The 15,738-nt window shown below is 47.3% G+C and overlaps 1 protein-coding gene and 1 long non-coding RNA gene across 2 annotated transcripts in view; both read left to right on the forward strand.

Moving 5' to 3' along the window:
* Positions 1–8,658: 8,658 nt before the first annotated feature.
* LOC139073986 (uncharacterized) lies at positions 8,659–10,319 on the forward strand. Its single transcript, XR_011523239.1, has 2 exons — positions 8,659–8,856; positions 8,954–10,319. It is a non-coding gene; the product is annotated as an uncharacterized lncRNA (long non-coding RNA).
* Positions 10,320–12,434: 2,115 nt separating this feature from the next.
* Positions 12,435–15,738, forward strand: part of PDLIM1 (PDZ and LIM domain 1) — a 42,477-nt gene continuing 39,173 nt past the window's right edge. The window contains exon 1 of the mRNA XM_070561284.1: positions 12,435–12,712. Coding sequence (XP_070417385.1) covers positions 12,617–12,712 — 96 coding nt within the window. The 5' untranslated portion in view covers positions 12,435–12,616. The remainder of the gene's footprint in view (positions 12,713–15,738) is intronic.

Raw genomic sequence — 15,738 nt, forward strand, 5'->3', positions numbered from 1 at the left:
CCAAGCCCTCTTGGGGAAATTCATAAAGTCAAAACTGTTTTCATAGTAATGTTAAGATGCTTGTGGTAGCCAGCTTCCAAGAATGCCTTCAGTGACTCTCGCCTCCCGGTATTCCCCTTCCACATTCTATCAGGGTTGGTCTGTGTGACCAATAGAACATAGCAGAAGAGACGGTATGTCACTTCTGAGTCTAGGTCATAAAAGCCAGTTGGCTTTTCTCTCTTGCTTTTGGGGAGAAACAGACTGCAGTTTAGAACTTGTGTGTGCCAGGTATCTTGTGTTGGATAAATGTGCTAATTTCTCCAAAAAAGGAGAGGTAGTAGAAAGAACAATGGGCTGAGGGTCAGAAGACTGAGTTCAAGTGCTGCCTCTGATACTCACTAGGTTGTGAGACCTCAGAAATGCCCCTTAAGCTCTCTGAGCCTGGGTTTCCTTATCTGGGAGGGGGAGATGCCTGGACCAAAGTGGAGATCTGTTAGGAAGGAGGAAGAGGAAGTGATGTTTGGAAGGCAACCTGCAGTGCCCACCACAGAGCTCTCTAGTTATTCCAGTGCCTACTGTGTGCCAGCACTTTCTATGCATTATCTCATTTACTTCTCATACCAACCCTATGAGGTAGGTATTCTTATCTCCGTTTACAGGTGAGGAAGCTGAGACTCAGAGTTCAGCCCAAGGGTATGCAGCAAGCAAGTGGGTTTAGTTTGACTCTAGAGCCAGTGTCATTTCCATTGATCACACTCTGTTGCCTCCAAGGACAGACAGCCGGGGCAAGTCTGCAGACCAGTGTACCTCCAGAACATCTAAAGTTTACCCAAAGATTATAACATCTCTAAGAGTGACCTCATGGAATAATGATACTAGTGATAACCATTTGATGAACAGCTATGATGTGCTTGAACATTGAAAGTTCAATAAAAGGTCTCTGTCCCTCTTAGTCTTCTGCCAGAGCCAACAACAGCATCAACGGCATAGAAGAAATCTTCATGCACCTCTGTTGATTCCATGTCACCCTATTCTTTACCACTCACAAGCTTCTCAGAAGTGTCTAGCCTCACTGCCTGTACTTCCTCACCACTACACTAACCCTTTATTGCCTGCACTATGGCTCCCCTGTGTAGCATCATAGATCTGCAAAGCTCAAAGGCCACCAAGAACTTTGTACTCCTTCATATTTCAATTAAGAATGACTTCAACTGCAATAGCAGGTGGCCCAACAAGTGACAGTTTATTTGACACAGATGTGTCTCACATTTTGCAGAAAAGAAGACAGGGCAGGGCCAGCCCGGTGGCACAGCGGTTAAGTGTGCACGTTCCGCTTTGGTGGCCTGGGGTTCACTAGTTCGGATCCTGGGTGCAGACATGGCACCACTTGGCAAGCTATGCTGTGGTAGCCATCCCACATATAAAGTAGAGGAAGAGGGCATGGATGTTAGCTCAGGGCCAGCCTTCCTCAGCAAAAAGAGGAGGATTGGCAGCAGATGTTAGCTCAGGGCTAATCTTCCTTGGGAAAAAAAGGAAAAAGAAAAAAACACAGGGCTCTGGGTTAGTATTTCTGATTCCCTTGGCCTTTCTTTTGTGATTGCAAGCTAGCTACCATAGCAGCTCCCAGCATCGCATGCCTCCTCCAACTGCATTTCAAGGCAAGAAGCAGGGAGCAATAGAGGACAGAGGTCTTCTCTGTGCATGTTTTCCTCATTAGGGAAGAAAAATCTTTTCCAAAAGCCTCCCAGCAGACATCTTCCCGCATCTCATTGGCTGGAGCTGAACATGTGGTTACTCCCAGCTATAAAGAAATTACCAAAGGGAGGTAGGCAAGGCAGAAGAAGGCTAGGAATGGCATTGGGTAGCCAACCGGCAGTTAGTATCACAAGCAAGCCCTTCCTGGCCGCTCTGTTTTTCTTTGGCTTCCATGAGATCTTCCTGCCTTTTCCCTCGCTGTTTCTTTGAATTCTTTTGCAGATTCTCATCCTCTCCTCACCCCTTCAATATGGATTTTCCCCAAGCTTCTCTCTATAATCTGTTGCCTGTGCAATCTTACCTATTCTCCTAACTTTATTACCCCTTTTTCTACAAGTTATTTTTTTCTACTTCTTAAACAATACAGAGTTATTGAAATAAAACTGTTCTACACATATGTGCATAACTTGTTTGGTGACTTATCATAAATACCTTTCTTGACAATACATATTTATCTCTACATCATTGTTTCGATGATTACATGGTATCCATGTGCCATGGTATATCTAGCAGCCCTCTATTGTTGACACTTAGGATGTTTCCAAAATTTTGCAATTATGGACAATTCTATGATGAACAACCTTTTACATACTCTTAGTACCTTACATGCCTACTTTTTTTGTAGGTAAGTTCCTGGAAGTGGAATTGCTAGATCAAAGGGTGTGCTGATTTAAGGCTTTCAACACATATACATTGCCGTACAACTGTTGACAGGACTTGTCAGTTCTTCCTTGGAACTTATCTTGGATTTGTCCTGTCCTCTCTGTCACTAAGAATTCATCCTCTTACGCCCTCCCTCAACTGATACTGCTTCCTGAGAGCTCTTCTTCTATGATAAAATGCTTCCTACCCACAAAATGATTGTGGATTTGGAGGTGCCCTCATCACCTATAGCTTGGGAGTCCAATTGTAGATGAATGGTCTTAAGTATTCTCAAAAAGTTTCCAAAGAATTAAAGCAGTCCTCCTTGGGGCTGGCCTGGTAGTGTAGTGGTTAAGTTCACCCACTCTGCTTTGGCAGCCTGGGGTTTGCAGGTTCAGATCCAGGTGTGGACCTACACACCACTCATCAAGCCATGTGGCGGTGGTGTCCCACATACAAACTAGAGGAAGACTGGCACAGATGTTAGCTCAGGGCCAATCTTCCTCACTAAAAAAATAAAAAAATAATAAAGCAGGACTCCTTAAAATAAGGCATTGGGAGTCCAGGAGGAGGGTAAAGAGGGGTGTGCCAGAGCAATTGGTGTGGACCTAGAGGTCACTTCTAGGAAATTATGAGAGAAAGAAGCCAGGCGAGATGGAGGAAGAGGGAATCCAGGAAAAGAGAGACTACGGCTTTCCAGAAGAGCTGCATAAAGAAACATGAGAGGAAGTTAAGTTTAATCCAGGGGGAGCATTAGAAGGTCAACCCGGAGCAGGCCAGAGAGAGATTTAGAGTAACAATAGTGCCCCATTTACCCAGAAACAATGAAGTGCCTTATATCCAGCAACCTTTCCACGACCTTGCAAAGAAGGTCTAGACCCCTATCAGTTAAGGAAAACTTCTCTTGATCTTGTTCCTCCTCTAGCTACTACCTCGTTTCTCTTGTTCCCTTTACAGTAAAATGCCTCAAAAGAGCTGTCTGTACCGTCTCCAACTCCTCCCCTCTCATTCCCTATTGAAACCACTCCAACCAGGATTTTGTCCCCACACTCTAATAAAACCTTTCTCCTCAGGACCCTCAATGACCCTCACGGCATTAAATCTAGTGGTTGATTCTCAATTCTCAGCTCCCTTGACTTTGCAGCAGCATTTCACACACCGGATCACTCCTTCCTCTTCAAAACACTTTCTTCCCTTGGCTTCCAGGATGCCACTCTCTCTTGGTTCTCGTCCTACCTCACTAGCTGCTCCTTCTCAGTCTCCTTTGGTAGTTCCTTGCTTCCCAAGCCAACATCTTACAGTTGGTGTTCCCAGGCCCAATCCATGGTACTCACCTCTCGTCCTATCCTCCCGGTGCCCTCATCTACTCTCGTGTTTTCAAAAATCCTCTAGATGCTCCTCTCTTGCCTGGGCCTCTCCCATGGACTCCAGACTCGTATATATAACAGCCTGCTCCACAGCTCCACTGGAATATCTGATGGGTGTCTGAAACTTATGTCCAGAACTAAATTCTTCAGTGTACCCTCAAAGCTTTTCTCCCTCAGGTTCTTCCCATTCAGTTAATGGCAATTCCATCCTTGTAGCTGCTGTTCAGGCCAGAATGCTTGAGTCATCCTTGACACCCGTCTTGTACCTCCCTTCCTATCCGTCAGCAAATGCTTTAAAATATAGCCAGAATCCAAGCACTGCTCAGACTCCTCTGCTCCCACCCTGGGTCCCAGCCAATAACCATCTCTCTCTTGGATTACTACAACCGACTTACAGCGCCCTTGCTCCTGCGCTTGCCTCCTCTTCCATCTGTTTCAACACAGCAAGCAGAGTGTTGAAAACAAAAGGCAGATCATGTTAATCCTCTGCACCAAGCCCTCATGTCCTTCCCTCTTACTCCTAGTGCTTCTAAAATGCCACACAAGGCACTGCCCAGTCAGGCTCTCTGTTATTTCTCTGACTTCATTTCCTGTTCCTCCCCACCTCCCTCACACAGCTGCAGCCCCACTGGCCTTCTTGCCAATGACGGATGACCGTGCCAGGCTTGTTCCCATCTTTGAACTTACTATTTCCTCCGCCTGAAATGCTCTTACCCCAGATATCTACATGGATTTCTCACTCACCTGGTTCAGGTCTGGACTCAAATCACTTTTCTGGGGAAGTCTTCCCTTATCACTTTTATTAACATTTGCAACCCTTTCATACCATATTTTTATATTTCATATATTTTTTTCCTTTTTAAAAACCCCTTTTATTTGGAAATAGGTTCAAGATTACAGAAAAGTTCCAAAAATAAGGCCAGTACAAAGAAAACCCATATGTCCTTTACCCAGATTCACCTACTGTTAACATTTTATCCCATTTGCTTCATTTGTGAGCACTTTTTCTCTCACAGACACACACATACTCACATACATGTGACTTTTTTCTGAATCATTTGAGAATAAGTTACATACATATGGCCCTTTATCCCTAAATACTTTAGTGTGCATTTCCTAAAGATAGGGATATTCTCTTACACAACCACAGTCTAGTTTTCAACCAGCACATTTAACATTGGTGTAATACTTTAACCTACCATCTGTGTCCATTTCCCCCTCCAGTACAGGGTTGAGTCTATTATCAGACATGTTGCATTTGGATTGTCTCTTTACTCTCCTTCAATCTAAAACGTTTCTACAATCTTTCTCTGTCTTTTATGACATTGCTATTTTTGAAGCGTATAGTCCCTCCCCCATCCTCTTTTATTTAATAAGGGGTTGTCTGATGTTTCCTTGGGATTAGATTCAGATTATGCTTTCCTGCCTGGAAAGTTACATAGCAATGTCATATCCTTCTCAGGATGTCATATTTGAGTCACCCCATGTTCTTTTGCTCCTCATTGGTGATGTTAATTTCAACCTCTTGGCAAGATGGTGTTGGATTTCACCATGTATTGTTATTTTTATCCTTTGCATCTAATAAGCAATCTGTGGGGAGATACTTGAAGACCGTACAAACATCCTTCTCCTCCTCAAACTCTCACCCTAGATTTTGCATCCAATGATGATTTTTGCCTGAATTGATCTTTACTATGATAGTTGCAAAATGATGATTTTCAAACTCTTGTACTCCCTCTACATTTACTAGCTGGCATTCACAACTCTGCTGTAACCAAGAACCCTCCCTTCTTCCCTCCTCCCTTCCTCCCTCCCTCCATCTGTCTGTCTGTCTGTCTATCTATCTAATCTACCTATCATCTAGCTAGCTAGCTATCTACTCTGAGGACTTGTGGATTCTTACTTTTTCCAACAGGCTAGAATTCCTTATTATTTTAATGCTTAAATTGTCCCAAATTTGGTCAATGGGAGCCCCTTTAAGCAGGAATCTGTGTCCTTCTAACATGCCCCTACCACTTTTTCAAGCACTTTCTTACTTTCTGTACAACAAGTTATTCTGGGCTCATTTTGCACCTATCCTGCCACAGCACTAGAATTTCCTTGAAAAGTCCTGGTTCCTTTTATGGTATTTAGAAACCAACATCAGGATACCAAGTGTACTCATTGCTTTGGACTATCTTTGCTTCTAGGGTCTTTTGGCAGGAAAACATGCATGCAAATACACATACACATACTTATTTAAATACATACACACCTACATAAACATACATACACAAAACATATCATATAGTTTATTTATTTCATTATTTGTCCATTACACTAAAATGTAAGCTCCATGAGGGAGGTTGTTTGCTATTGATTTTCTACTGCACAGAACAAACAGTAAGGGTTCAATAAATACTTGTTGACTAAAAGAGAAGAAAGAAACAGCCCCAATAGCCTAAATGACTTCCCAGATCCTCACAGCTGACAAGTGGCAGACCTCTCTTTTTACTATGCTTCAAAGGGTCGAAGCAAATATCTTCACAGTCATTTTCCCACCTTAACTAATTTTTTTCTGACCTCTTTTACCTCCTCTTTTAACTCCTCTGTGGTTTGTATCCTCCCTTTCTATCCTCTGGGATTCATAACCTCGGGTGGTCAGTGGGTGAGGGTTGAAGGAAGAGGCTAGGTGGCTAGGCCTGGGTGTAGGAGAAGAAGACCCCAGGCACCCATCACCCAGCAGTGATGGCTGAGACCTCTCTGCAGTCTGGAATGTGGCCTAATGTCGGGGATAGACGGGGCCAGGTGGTGGTACCTGTATTCAGCATTGTCATTCCTAGTTGGCCTCCTGCTCTTTTCTCACTTAGGCGCAGCCCTGATGCTACCCAAGGAATAACCACATGGAAGCAGAGTGTTAGACGTAAGGGGAGAGGAGATGTACCCAGAGGGGACGGGGCAGGGGGGGACCCAGCAGAGAGGAAGCCACCCTCTAGGAGCCCTGGCGTCATGGAAACTGGCCCTGCCACTCCATCTGTCTTCAACGGCTATAAATAGTCGGTTTCAGTATCAGCCATGGCCAGACCAGGCCAGCAGCAGAGGCAAACCCTGAGAGGAAATGGATTTGGGGCGGGGGTTGGTGGGATGTCACAGAGAGTGCATGGGTGGAATGGGTGGAATGAGATGAGGCTAGAGGAAAGCCTTTGCCTGCCCCCACTGCACACCACATCAGATCACTGCATTCAGAGCCTTCCCCACAGAATTTTCCAGCCTGCCTATCATCCAATAATGTCATTCCACCAGTCCATCCCCCACCCCTCCAACTACCTTGCTATATTTTGCTGCCCAATTTGGAATTCTGCTTCCACATTTGCTCATACTTTTAGAGCTTATCTCAAATTCCATCTCCTCCAAGGAGGAAGCCCCAAAAGCCATCCACCAAAGGATTTAGTCTAGTTGAGTTGCTGACACTGGGGCTATGGGTGTCCCTGCCAGTGAAGCAGGGAGATCTAGCCCTTGGGACCTCCATGAACTGTGGACTTGAGGGGTCTTTCTTGGATTCTGAACAACCTCCTGCCTGTCCCTTTTCTGTTACAAAGACCCCCAGACCCTCTAGCTCTTCCCCTGCCTCCCCAGCCCAGGCTTTTCCTTGTTACTTGGATACTGAGTGACTTCAGGGAAGTCTCTTAACCTCTCTGGGCCTATTGCAGGCTGAATTCCTGGTTCCCTGGTTCCCTGGTTCCAGAGACAGAGAATAGCGTGCAGGATGTTCACTGAGGGCCCTTGGGCTTAACACCTGTGGACGGGAGCCAGGAGGAAGCTGGACTGGGCAGAGGGAGAATTTGAGCTGTCATGTAGGCCTGATAGCCTCAACCTATTCCACAGGGAGCTCTGAAGCCAAAATGACCCATCAGAGTTGTTCCATGTTGGGCCAAAATGGCCAGTCCTTTACCCTCACCTAGATCAGTCACTAAATGCAGGCAGCCTGGGGAAGGGCATGCCCTTGGGCAAGGCAGCTCTCTGCAGTGAAGGCAGTCCCTGAAGGAGCTAAAAGCTGGAGGCTGTCCACCTTCCAGCAGCTAGGACAACAAGCCTTTCCATGAAGGGGAATCTGGGCAGTGCACCACTGCCTCAGCTTCCTCCCGTAACAAGGGCATCACAACACTGGGCTCTTGTCCTGATGAAATGCAACAAAATATGTTAAGTATCTAGCACACACTATGACTCATAGTCACTGTTTAGTAATGAGGACAGTGTTTATTGTCTGGGTATTAGGCTCAGGTCTGTTGGGTAACCCTGGCCCTAAGACACTTTCCCTTTCTCGGGAAGCAGGCGAAGGGGTGGCTCCACGTGAGCTAAAGACTCAAATTTAGACTTTTGAAGTATCTCTAGATGAAGTTCCATATAAAGCCACAGAAAAACAATAATGAAATGAAATATGTTCATCACATATTTAAATTCAGGTCCCATTAGCAGATAAGTTACATTTTTTATTACTTCATTAATTATCTTGTGAACAACACTGTTATATTACACTGTTTTGTTTTGTTTTTTTTCTTAACTTCTCCAACCAAAATGTTTAAATGAACCACTTTATCTATGATCCTGTTTTGGAATTTCTTCTTCTTCTCCTTTTAATGTTCAGGGGTGCTTGAGAAATCGTAGTGGTCCAGGCCCGTCTCTGAACTCTGGTGCCACTGCCCAGGTGGAAGCCAGAGGGCAATGGGCACTATAGTGCAGCTCTTGGGCTAGTGTCTCAATTCCTTGTCTGCTGGGCGCTGGGCAGGCCTTGGACACACCAGCTCATCTGTCCACACCCTTACTAGCCCCGATAGAACTCCAGGCGGGTACATGCCCAGGTGTCCTTACAGCCCAACGAGCCATGGAGCATGCTCAGTGCCGAATGGAAGCCGAGAGGCGCCCAATCCCGAGTGGCCACTTCAGGATTTCCCGCAGGCTAGAGCAGGAAGCGAGAGAAAAGCAAGAATTGGGAGCCAAATTCCCTGCCCAGCCCCCGGCCCAGCCGGAGGCCACCTCCCTCGGCTGTCTTGCTGCCTGCTGTCCTGGAGAGGCACAGGGGTCAAGCTGCGCGTGGGATCCCAGTACAGGACATGCTGCCCCTGGGAGCAGGGTAGGGGCATAAAGGGGACTAGACAGGCAGGTTAGGACCTGGGAAAGAAGTCTTTGTTTTGCGTGCCTCTGAGCTTGGGTTTCGGTTCTTTTTACAGAAAAGAGAAGCAAGTCGCTTTGATGTCATTTGACCAGAGCACCTCCGGCAGTTGCATCGGTTTGGGGACGTCGGAGCCGGTGCGCACCTCGAGCGCGACTGCTGCGAGACCCGAGCTTCCGGCTCTCTCTCACCGCCGAGCTGAGCAGGGCCATCCTCAGGTCCCAGCAAGGGCGCAGAGTCTGGGAGTCACCTATGCTCCCTCTCGGGTCCGGCCAGAAACGCTCAGCCCGAGAAGGGTCCTGGCCACGATCTCCAGGAAGGGGAGCTCTGCAGTCACGTGGGCGAGTCCAAGACTTGTCCTGAAGACTAAATAGGACTCTATGTACAGCCTAGCACAGTCCTAGACTCACCGTCCTTAAGAAATGGAGCTGTTGTTCCAGGAAGCAAGGTCTCCGAATAGTGGCTTGGGAGGGTGCTGGCAATGGCACCCTGGGTGTGGAGGTTGCCAACTCTGCAGAAACCAGACTGTGGGAATCCACTAGTAGACTCCTCGCACCCTGTCTATGTTGTAAAACTGGACTGAGAGCTGGAAAGAACCACTGTCCTCCGGGACCTCCTGGACTAGTACTCTGCTGTCCTTTTCCTGCCCTCCTCCTTTCCGTTTCTCCTGCACCCCACTTCTCCCCCTCCTAACCACCCTGGCAGACCCAGATATTTGATGGAGGCTGTTTAAGGTCAATGAACTTTGATGGAATGCATTATAATGGTAATAACAAGACGACTGAAGTTCAGAGAGGTTGCTTAAGGCCGTTCAACTAGTACTCAGCAGGAGTCAAGGGTCCGAGGGAACTGGAGAGCATAGACCGATAATTTAACGGTGTTTACGATAAGACAAAGTTGCTTATATTTGGGGTCAGAGCTGTCAATCTATCGCTGTGATATTTTCTGAGTACATACTGTGTGTCCAGCTCAGAGCTAGCTGCTGGAGGAGGGGAAGGGAGATCAGACAGAAGATGAGGCCCTTACCCCAAGAAAGGCTATCATTTAATCTCCATCCAAGGAGCTGAGACCTTTGTACTGATTTTTGTTTTGCAAACTTTATATCATCATTAGAGGAAATTATTTTTAAAAACTTCCTCAATTCCATCTCCCAATACAAAGTTAGTTTTTATATTTTCTCCTAATTTTTAGCAATAGGTAGACATAGTTTTAATTTTTAACATGAAATCTACAAATAATTTAGTTTACAAATAATACTTGGTTTAAAAATAATTTTTTCCACATTTCCCTGTCTCCTCAGAGTCTTCATGGTTAGCATTTTCATGCTGCATACTATTCCCTCATATGGCCATACCAGATTTAGCCACTTTTCTGTTACTGGTTGATTCCAGTTTTTTGGTCATTATAAATAAGGCGGCTATAAATATCTTTGTACGTATAGCTTTTTTCTTCTTTTAAATTATGTCCTTGGAATCAGTGCCCAGAAAGGGGATGACTGGGTCAAAGCGTTGACTGTTTTACAGCTCTTGCTATGTAGAGCCAGACTACAACTGAGGGCATTTAACAACTAAATGAAGCAACCGAGGACTCACAAGCCCTCACGAAAGTACTAGTGCCCCCTATCTGTAAAGACTATTGTATAGAATAAGCACTTGCTGGCACCCATGATGTGTCGGGTCCACGCTAGCAGTACACCTGGAGATGAATGAGAGGCAGTTCCCAGCCTGAAGAGCACAGAAGCTGTGGCGTTTCAACCTTTTTCTCCTCCTAGGACACAAAATATTCAAAACTGCTACACATTTAAGGGCAGGCTCAGAATTTGGTGATTCTCCAAAATTCTGCAGGGACTTGAACCACTAGCATGTTTTCTAATCAACAGAATCTTAATCAAAGAGGGTGTATTTTTGGCTTTGATGAAGCAGGTGGCTGACTCCTCGCTGTAACTCCATTCCTTTTTCTCAGATTCAAGACAGAATATCAGGATGCAAGGGGGTGAGAGGGATGGACAGATAACATAAATCCACTTTGATTTTTAAAAACAAGCAAACCATTCCCAAGCATAGGCATTTGTGCTGTGACACAACTGGACAAGTAAGATGATCCTTTTATGTGTAAATCTGTGCACAGGGCTCCTTGTAGGTAGGCCTGGATCACAAGGAGACATAACCGTGCTGTTAACAAATGCACTGGGGCATGTGTCTGTGCCAAGCACTGTGCTGGGGCCCAGGCGCCAGGACAAATGGGTGCCAAGAAAACTATGAAGAACCTGGGCTCCAGAGAGGGTAAGTGGCCACAGGATGGTTGGTGTATTTGCATTCATTAAATACTATGTGCCAGGCACTATTCTAGGCACTGGGACACAGCTAGTGATCAAAACTGATAAAAACCCCTACCTCCATGGAACTAATGCCTAGGGGTGGGCGTGGGACAAATAGTAAGTAAAATGTTGAGAATGTCAGATGGTGATACATACAATGGAGAAAAATAAAGCAGGGGAAGGTTTTAAATAGGGCGCTCAAAGATGGCCTCAATGAGATGACATTTGAATAAAGATGGCTGGGAGAAGAGCGCTCCAGACAGGCCCTGAGGCAGGAGCAAGGAGGCCAGTGGGGATTGGGGGTAGCAGGAGGAGATGAGGTCAGAGAGGGAGTTGGGGCCGTTGTGTGGGTGGCCCCGTAAGCATTTTAAGGATTTCCGCTTAACTCATAGTGAAGCTGGGACCCAGTGGATCGTGTAAGACATGGTCTGGTTTGGCACGGAGAGAGCACTCAAGGGCGAGGGTGGCAGGAAGCCCAGTTAGGAGGCTAGTGGTAGGCTGGGAACCCAGGTTTTCATACTCAACTCCGTGTCCCTTCCATGTTCTTAGCTCTTGGCCCTCCCCAAACTTCAGCTCTGAGCTGTTGGGAAGGTCAGAACCTATAAGCGAACTCCAGCCTAGAGGAAACGTTTCTAGAAAGGTTTTCAAGTCCAACTATAACATCGTGCCATGGTTTCATTAGCATTAGAAAAGTTCCAGGATGAGGTTCTCTAGCACAGGGAGCCTGGGCAGTGGTACAGTTACATCACTGACCTCGGGCAAGTCTCCTAACCTCAGGCCAACCTACTTTCTTCATCTGTAAAATGAAGCAAAAAGCCCTGACTGCTTCATAGTGTCCAATGAGATCATTCAAAAGCAACTTTTAAACATCATTATCGTTTATAAAAAGCAAATGTGAAAACGGAGCTAACCTCAGAAGGTTGACTTCGCACAGCACTTCTAAATTCGCTTGAAAAAGCGCCAAGCCGGAGTTTGTCTCCTCCGCGGTTTGTCGGAACCTGCTTCCCTCTCACCTAGCGCCGCGGGCGGGGCTGGGAGCAGCAGCTCAGCGGTGCAGGGTAGTAGGGGTGGGAGGGAGGTGGTCCTGGGGTCCAGGGCGGAGATGCTGAGAACACTGGCCCCCTGACCTGACTCAGGGCTCTCTCGGCAGTACTCGCAGCCGGGGCCATCTGCGGGCGCACGGGGCGGGGAGCGGGTGCGGGCCACCGGCGGGAGGACGGGCGGGGCGGGCGGCCGCGACGCAGACTGGGCGGAGCCGCCCCCGCCCTCGCTCCCTCCGTCCCTCCTCCCGCCAGCCCCAGGCTCCGGGGGCCCGAGCCACGCGCTCTTTCTCCGACAGCTGCCTGAGGAGCCCAACGCACCGTGCCGCGTCCTGCCCCGTCTGTCCTCGCGGGTCGCCGCGCTATGACCACCCAGCAAATAGTCCTCCAGGGTCCGGGACCATGGGGCTTCCGCCTCGTGGGGGGCAAGGACTTCGAGCAGCCGCTCGCCATTTCCCGGGTAAGAACAGCCTGGGACGCGCGGGGAGCGGCGTGCGCTGGAGGGCACCTAGGGAGGCTGGGGCTCCGCGGACGCTGTCGGAGACGGCGGGTTCGGGAGCCCGGGACGGAGCTGGGACGGCCGGGCGTATCCAGGTGCACTGGGGTGCGCCGACCGCTGAGCGCTTTCAGCGCACCTGGGCCCCGCCGCCTCTTCCCCAGCGCTGCGCTCCCGGGCGAGCCGGTCGATGGCCCGCGCGCACTTTCGGTGTCCACGAGAAACACTGGGGCTGTTTTCATTCTTTTGCCCCGGAAGCTCGGCCCGGCGTGTGGACGCGCTTTGTCAGCGGGCGAGGGGATGAGGGTCCCCGCAGACCCCGCCCGCTGGGAGGTAGCACTTCTCCGATCTTCGTAAGTCACAGAGTGGCGGAAAGCAGTTTGTAAGCAGCAGGAACGACCTGGAAAGTGAGGTGGAGTGGGTAGGAAGTTTACTGGGGGCGAGTGGAATGAACTTTAAAAACAACCACCAAAACAACTAGTTTTCCATTCTTTGGACTTGATGCATGGCCACTCTCACCTCGCTCATGCCTTTTGGAGAAAAGGCGGGATTTTGGAAACAAACCCGAATAAACCCTCTTGGACATTCCCCTCCCCCAGCGGGAGGTGGCTGTGCCATATTTCGGTCTGGCATTCACGGATTATCAGCCTATCAGCCGTTTTCCCCCCAGGAATACTGGGGTGGGGTGGATTTCCACCTTGTGTGTGTGTGTGTCAGGGGTTGGCTGGTGCTTGAAAGCTTCTTAGAGGGTCCTCATCTCTTTGGAAGGGCTCAGGTTCAATCGGAGACCACCAGACCCATCACCCCCAAATAAAGCCCCACGGAGACCCAGACTCAGGGTTTGGAGAGCCAGGCTTTGGTCATCTAGTCTGGGCTAAAGGCAAGCTTTTTGTCCCACTGAGACTTGCCACATTCAATGCCTGAACCTAGAAGGGGGCCAATGCATATTTTTTGACTGAATGAAAAAAGCACTCCCTGGTGTTCACGTCTTACCTAAAGGCCTCGCATTCCATTCTTGGGTCCATCTGCTTGCTGAAGCTGACCTTAAACGTGCCTCCCTAGCCATCGGAACATCCCTCTTTTTACTTGGGGGAAGAGGAAGCTCCCTCTGGGTCCTTTTGACTTAAGTCTCAGCCTCCAGCAGCTGAAGGAGTGTGGTGGGAGGTGCAGGAGGAAAAGAATTGGGGGCCTCCTCTTGGCTTCTCTGCCATCCACAGTTATACCCACATTTCTTTCCATGGGGGCCTAGTGGAGTGAAGAGGTCTTCTCTGACCACCCCATCCCCAAAAGGGGCAGGTGCCTCAGTTCTTTGGCCCTGTCGTCCCACTGTTTTCCATCTGCTGACCTATGAAAACCTCTTGGATTATTTTTGCAGGTACATGCTGTCTTCATAGCCAGCAGCTGAATTCTCAAGTGTAGGAACTGTGCCTTCCTTTTATCTGGACCCCCGCCCCCAAGCCTGGCACAGAGCTGAACCTGGCCTAGCCCAGAAATCTTTGCAGGCTTATTAATAAATGCTTGTCCAGGGGAGGCACATTTAGACTTGGTTACCTCATAGTCCATTTGTCCTTGCTCTTTGTGTCTATAATTAACCTGTCAGCCCTCTCTACTTCTGAATTTATATGTGACATGAAACCTTTTTTAAGAAGTGGTGGATATATTGCCAATCTGTTAAAGGGCAATTACCACCTGTCATTTTAACTCCTTTAAAAAGTCTTAATACAAGTGGCACTGTGCAGGAATGATGCTCCGGGGTAGAAAATACAACATTGTAAATTCATTAGTTTGTGTCTTCGTATATTTTATTTATTAGCACAAGTTTACTGAGCATATGCCATATTCCAGAAACTGTGCAAATCCCTGGGGTCCCAGTCATGAGAGGACACAGTTCCATTTTCAAGGTGTTCATGGTCTGGTGAGGGAAGCGAATCTTTATAAGGCCCTTGGCAGGTGCTTTAACTGAAAAGTGAAAGTGACTCAGAGGAGGTGACATTCTCATGCTGACAGTAATTTACTTGTTTCTTCATCTCATTATTTCCACACTGAAAAAATGTAGGCCTCCTCCTGGGAATGGGAAAGTCACTGTCCTAAAGGGGCCATGACGTGGCTGTGGGAGAGCTGGTGCTGGTCTGGCTTCTGCTGCTTAACTTGAGCTGTACCTGAGGTGAGCCTCCTATTCTCTGAGGCTGCCTTCTTTCTCTCTCAGTAGCCACTGGCTGCGAGTTAAGGTATGTGAGAGTGCTCGTAAAAAGTGAACAGTAGTGAGGAGGGTCAGCGTTGATTGACAGAGTCATCCACACCTTCAGGTTGGTAGGTGTGCTACTGTTATCATCCTGGTCTGACACCGTTTGCTCCTATGGTCCTGTGTATGTGGACTTTGAGTCTCCACACCAAAGCAAACCATAAACCATCAAATTAGGCTGCGAGAGGAGTGCCTTTTGTTTAAATAACTATGTTGGCTTTCTCTTGCATGAATTATTCTGGTATTGGCTCCAGTCTTTTGTTAAACTGGTAAAGCTTCTGAATATAACTCTGCAATCTTATGTACTGGAAATTGTTTTTTTCTTTTAACTTATTTTTTTATTGTGAAATAAAAAAGTCATAAAATATAAATGCGTAGCAAATGATTATAAAGCAAATACCTGTGTAATCACCACCCAGGTCAAGAAATAGAACATTGCCAACACCCCAGAAGCTCACTACACATAACCCTATCCTGACTTATAGTAATCACCTCCTTGTTTTTTCTTTATAGTTTTATCACCTAAGTATGCATTCTGAACACTGTAGCTTAACTTTGCCTGTTTCTGCACAGAATCAGACAAAATACATTTTTGTGTGTGTGTGAATAGCTGCTTTCACTCCTCAATATTTTCTTCTGTGTTATTGTGATAAACTTAAAATTTCCATCCACATTTTCAAGTTTAAATGGACATAAACTAGCTTTCTTCCTTTTCCCACTTTCTCATGTAAGGCCCCTACCTTGGAGT

Source organism: Equus przewalskii, chromosome 1, assembly GCF_037783145.1.
Source record: "Equus przewalskii isolate Varuska chromosome 1, EquPr2, whole genome shotgun sequence".
Lineage (NCBI taxonomy): Eukaryota > Metazoa > Chordata > Mammalia > Perissodactyla > Equidae > Equus > Equus przewalskii.